Source organism: Nomascus leucogenys, chromosome 17, assembly GCF_006542625.1.
Source record: "Nomascus leucogenys isolate Asia chromosome 17, Asia_NLE_v1, whole genome shotgun sequence".
Lineage (NCBI taxonomy): Eukaryota > Metazoa > Chordata > Mammalia > Primates > Hylobatidae > Nomascus > Nomascus leucogenys.
The window spans coordinates 92,631,558-92,637,557 of record NC_044397.1 but is presented as its reverse complement, the minus strand read 5'-3'; the positions used below and the strand labels follow the sequence as shown (position 1 = coordinate 92,637,557).

Genomic DNA, 6,000 nt, shown 5'->3' with positions numbered 1-6,000 from the left:
GAGGAAGAAGGGCGCTGCTGGTCACACAGGACCCAGTCTGCGGTGGGAGTTTTCCCGCCACCGCCCCGCCCTCCCTGGGGCCCCCACCTCACCCTCTCCTGGCACCCTTCGCCGTCAACCTGTTGGGCCGGGTCTGAGCAGGTCTGGAGGCGGGCGGGGAGCCCTAGCCTCCCCACCTTCTCCCGTCCCCACCCTGTTCCCAGCACTCAAGCCTTGCCACCGCCGAGCCGGGCTTCCTGTGTGTTCCAGGCAAGGAAGTCTGGGTCCCTGGGGGGTGACCCCCAAGAAAAAAGCAGGCTCCCTGCGCACCCGGCTGCCTGGAGCCCTCTCCAGGGCTGGCTGGGCTGGGGGTTGCCCTGGCCAGCAGGGGCCTGGGGGCAATGCCACCCGGTGCCAACTGAGGCCACCGCACCATGGCCCGCTCGCTGACCTGGCACTGCTGCCCCTGGTGCCTGACGGAGGATGAGAAGGCCGCCGTCCGGGTGGACCAGGAGATCAACAGGATCCTCTTGGAGCAGAAGAAGCAGGACCGCGGGGAGCTGAAGCTGCTGCTTTTGGGTGAGTCCAGGGTCGGTGGGCAGTGGGTGGTGGGCAGTGGGCGGTGGGCAGCTGGCAGGGGTGTCAGGGCAATGAGGCAGATCAGGCTAGGTCGGACATTGGTATCATGGAGCCCTCCCCTCCTCCCAGGGAATGGGGAGCCTGGAACCCATTTTCCAGATGAGAAAGACTGAGGCTCAGAGAAGCCAAGTTCCTTGTCCAACGTGCGACCAGTGGCCAGGTGCCCAGGCCTGTCCACTGCGCGGGGCATACACAGTAGCAGACGTGGCTCTACCGGGCCCCTGCCGGGCAGGCCCAGCACGCCCTACCTGTCTGTGTCATGGCGAGGGAATGATGAGCTCAGGTGTGCAACCCATTCTGGCCAGCCCGCCTGCAAGGGAGGGGCCGGCTCCAGCCTCTCCTTCACCAGGACGCTCCCTCTCGCCTTTACCTCCCTGCCATGGCTGGAGAGGGCTTGTCTAGGGCTCGTTTGGGGGCTAGAAAGGATGGATTGACTGGTTCATTGGTTCATTCATTCATTATTCATTCATTCAAGATTTATTGAGTAGCTCCCAGGGACACAGCAGCCAAACAGGGGAAGATATTTCCTTCTCCCTGGATCTCATTTCCCGTGAAGGAGCCAAGACATTTAGTCTGTAAACTCATAAGCAGATAAAATAATTCTGGCAACAAGAATTATCTAGCAGAAAACAAAACAGGGTGGTGCTTCCATGCGGAGGCTTCAGATGGGGGAGTCGACGTCAGTAACGGTTCAAGATTCTGAACTCTGGCTGGGTGCAGTGGGTCAAGCCTGTGATTTCAGCACTTTGGGAGGCCCAGGCAGGCGGGATCACTTGAGGTCAGGAGTTCAAGACACAGCCAGGCCAACATGGTGAAGCCCTGTCTCTACTAAAATACCAAAAATTAGCCGGGCATGGTGGCTCATGCCTGTAATCCCAGCATTTTGGGAGGCCGAGGAGGGTGGATCACAAGGTCAGGAGATCGAGACCAGCCTGTCCAACACGGTGAAACCCCATCTCTACCAAAATACCCAAAATTAGCCAGATGTGGTGGTGCACGCCTGTAGTCCCTGCTACTCGGGAGGCTGAGGCAGCGGAATCGCGTGAAACCAGGAGGTGGAGATTGCAGTGAGCTGAGATCATGCCACTGCACTCCAGCCTGGCAACAGAGTGAGACGCCATCTCAAACAAACAAACACACAAACAAACAAAAATTAGCTGGGCATGGTGGCACACACCTATAATCCCAGCTACTCGGGAGGCTGAGGCATGAGAATCACTTGAACCCGGGAGGCAGAGGTTGCAGTGAGCCGAGATCACGCCACTGCACTCCAGCCTGGATGACAGAGCAAGACTCATGTCTAAATAAATAAATAAACAAATAATGCCTGTAATCCCAGCACTTTTGGAAGCCAAGGGGGGCAGATCACCTGAGGCCAGGAGTTCGAGATCAGCCTGGTCAACATGGCGAAACCCCGTCTCTACTCAAAATACAAAAAAATTAGCCGGGTGTGGTGGCATGTGCCTGTAATCCCAGCTACTGGGGAGGCTGAGGCAGGAGAATCGCTTGAAACCGGGAGGTGGAGGCTGCAGTGAGCCAGGATTGCACCATTGCACCCCAGCCTGGGCAACAAGAACAAAACTCCATCTCAAAAAAAAAAAAAAAATTTCTGATCTCTGAAACGTCAGAGTCTTCTCATTCCTATAGCTTGTTTCCCCAATACCTTTCCCTGATTGTGGCCCCATTGGCCTAAGCCCGGGGATGCTAGCCTGGGAGGGTCTCCTGGGATCCCCGAGCTCTGGGCTGGGGGCTGGAGAAGGTCTCGAGTCTTCTGGACTCACGTGTGTCTGCCCCGGGCAAAGAGCGTGATCATCCTGTGATGGTCGCCATCGTCCTTTCCTCATTCGGTGGGAAGAGGCAGCCCAAGAGGAAAGAGAGAGAACATCGAGTGGGACGGAGGAGACCCCCAGGAACTGCACCTTCACTGGGGGCCCTTTCTTTCTTTTTTCTTTTCCTTGTTTTTTTTTTTTTTTTTTTTTGAGATGGAGTCTTGCTCTATCACCCAGGCTGGAGTGCAGTGGTGCGATCTCAGCTCACTGCAACCTCCGCCTCCCGGGTTCAAGCAATTCTCCTGTCTCAGCCTCCTGAGTAGCTGGGATTATAGGCACGCGCCACCACGCCCAGTTAATTTTTTTTTTTTTTTGTATTTTTAGTAGAGATGGGGTTCCACCATGTTGGCCAGGCTGGTCTCGAACTCCTGACCTGGTGATCAGCCCGCCTTGGCCTCCCAAAGTGTTGGGATTACAGGCGTGAGCCACCGCGCCCAGCCTATTTTTTTTTTTTTTTTTTTTTTTTTTAGATTGAATCTTGCTCTGTCCCCCCGGTTGGAGTGCAGTGGTGAGATCTCAGCTCACTGCAACCTCCGCCTCCTGTGTTCAAGTGATTTTCCTGCCTCAGTCTCCTGAGTAGCTGGGACTACTGGTGTGCACTAACACACCCGGCTAATTTTTGTATTTTTAGTAGAGATGGAGTTTCACTATGTTGGTCAGGCTGATCTCGAAGTCCTGACCTCGTGATCTGCCCACCTCGGCCTCCCAAAGTGCTGGGATTACAGGCATGAGCCACCGTGCCCAGCCTTATTTTTATTTTTTTTGAGACAGAGTCTCGCTTTGTCACCCAGGCTGGAGAGCAGTGGTGCGATCTCGGCTCACTGCAATCTCTGTCTCTTGGGTTGAAGTGATTTTCTGGCCTCAGCCTCCCCAGTAGCTGGGGTTACAGGCACCTGCCACCAGGCCCGGCTAATTTTTGCATTTTTAGTAGAGATGGGGTTTCACCATGTTGGCCAGGCTGGTCTCGAACCCCTGACCTCAGGTGATCCTACCACCTTGGCCTCCCAAAGTGTGGGGATTACAGGCGTGAGCCACCGCACACAGTCAGGGGTCCTTTCAACTCTAGCCTTGATCTCTCTTACTGAACTAAATAAAAGAATATTTCAGCAGGGCATAGTGGCTCATTCCTGTAATCTTAGCACTTTGGGGGGCCTAGGTGGGAGGATCGCTTCAGCTTAGGAGTTTGAATCCAGCCTGGGCAACACAGCAAGACCCTGTCTCTAAAAAAATAAATAAATAAAATAATTAGCCAGTCATGGTGGTGTGCACCTGTGGTTCCAACTACTTGGGAGGCTGAGGTGAGAGGATCACTTGAGCGTGGGAGGTTGAGGCTACAGTGAGCTATGATCATGCCATTGCACTCCAGCCTGGGTGACAGAGCAAAGCTGACTCTGTCTCAAAAAAAAAAAAAAAAAAAAAAAAAAAAAGGCCAGGCGTGGTGGCTCACGCCTGTAATCCCAGCACTTTGGGAGGCCAAGGTGGGCAGATCATGAGGTCAGGAGATTGAGACCAGCCTGGCTAACACGGTGAAACCCCGTCTCTACTAAAAATATAAAAAATCAGGGCCGGGCGTGGTGACTCACACCTGCAATCACAGCACTTTGGGAGGCCGAGGCGAGTGGATCACGAGGTCAGGAGATCGAGACCATCCTGGCCAGTGCGGTGAAACCCCGTCTCTACTAAAAATACAAAAATTAGCCTGGCGTGGTGGTGCGCACCTGTAGTCCCAGCTACTTGGGAGACTGAGGCAGGAGAATTGCTTGAACTCGGAGGCAGAGGTTGCAGTGAGCCAAGATCACGCCACTGCACTCCAGCCTAGGCAATAAGAGTGAAACTCCACCTCAAAAAAAAAAAAAATCTATCTATCTATCTATCTATCTATCTATCTATCTATCTATCTATATTTGACATATTAATGTGTCATATTATGACATATCATATTGATATGTCTTATTATTTTAAATAAATAGGGCTAGTTAGGCTATCTACTTCTTCTTGCATGGGTTTTGATCATTTGGGTCTTTCAAATAATTTGTCCATTTTGCCTGTGTTATCAAATTTATTGGCATAACATTTATAACATTCCCTTGTTCTCCTGCTACTGTCTGTAGGATCTGCAGTGATGTCCCCTCTTTTGTTCTTGCTATTGATCATTTCTGCCTTTGCTCATTTTTTTCTTGATCTATCAAGCTAGGGGTTTATCACTTTTAGTGCTCTTTCCTCGAACACCTCAATGTCGTTTATCCCTGACCTTTGCCTGGCTGGCCCTTTCACTCCACGTAGGTCTCAACCCAAGTGTCGCCTCCTCAGAGAAGTCTTCCCTGACTACCCTAGCTATAAAGACAGTCCTATCTTCTCCTTCCCCTTAACTCTGTTTGATTTTTCTTCCTGGCCCTCACTATTTGTTTACTTGTTTATTGTTTATCTCTCCAGCTATGCAGCAAGCAACAAAAGTGTAGGGACCATATCTGTCTTCTTCATCCCTGTGTCTCCAGCATCTAGCACAGGTGTACAATGAGCCTGCCATATAGTAGATGCTCAAGAAATGCTGAATGAATGAATGAATGAATGAATCATTTTGGGGGGAAACTTCCCCCAGACACTGTATCATATCTTCCTGGAGCTGGGAAAGTCCCTTCCACATACTACTCTGGGCACTATTCAACCAGCCCCAAAGCAGGAAGCCCGTTTTACCGATGGAGGGCAGGGGACGTCATCCATGTCCCCAGGCACTGATGTAGCACTGTGGACTGTGGTTTAAACCACCTCACCCCTGGAGGCAGGTCTGAGGGCTACCTCCAGACCTCTGTCCCTTCTTGGAAACAGGAATTGAATCCAAAAGCTGTGTTTTTTACCTATAGGTGGCTGATCCTTTTGAGGAAGATGGCAAAAAGGACCAGGGTGGGGGTGGGTCTGTCCCTGACATGAAGCAATCCTCATATTGGGGAAGGGGAAGAGTCAGCATGAAGCCGTGAGCCGGGTATGGTGGCACATGCCTGTAGTCCCAGTTACTCGGGAGGCTGAGGCAGGAGGATCACTTGAGCCCAGGAGTTCAAGATCAGCCTGGACAACATAGCAAGACCCAGTCTCTAAACAAAAACAAAAACAAAAAAAGAGAAGAAAAGAAAGGGAACAACAACAACAACAACAGCAAAATAAAGCTGTGAAAGGGACCAGTTATGTCCTTAGCACTTTAAAATTTTTATTTTTTGGTTTTTTTTGAGACAGAGTCTTACTCTATTACCCCGGTTGGAGTGCAGTGGCGCGATCTTGGCTCACTGCAACCTTTGCCTCCTGGGTTCAAGCAATCCTCTTGCCTCAGCTTCCTGAGTAGCTGGGACTACAAGTGTGCACCATCCCCCCGGCTAATTTTTGTATTTTTAGTAGAGACAGGGTTTTACCATGTTATCCAGGCTGGTCTCGAACTCCTGACCTCAGGTGATCCACCTGCCTTGGCCTCCCCAAAGTGATGAGATTACAGATATGAACCATTGTGCCCGGCCTGTTCTTAGCACTTTGAGGCAGGCACTGCTAGTTTCCCCCAAAGGATAAA

General features: G+C 51.6%; 1 protein-coding gene across 1 annotated transcript in view; it reads left to right on the top strand.

Moving 5' to 3' along the window:
* Positions 1 to 6,000, top strand: part of GNA15 (G protein subunit alpha 15) — a 30,428-nt gene continuing 24,428 nt past the window's right edge. Inside the window, exon 1 of the mRNA XM_030796020.1 lies at positions 1 to 558. Within this exon, the coding sequence (XP_030651880.1) occupies positions 414 to 558 (145 nt within the window). The 5' untranslated portion in view covers positions 1 to 413. The remainder of the gene's footprint in view (positions 559 to 6,000) is intronic.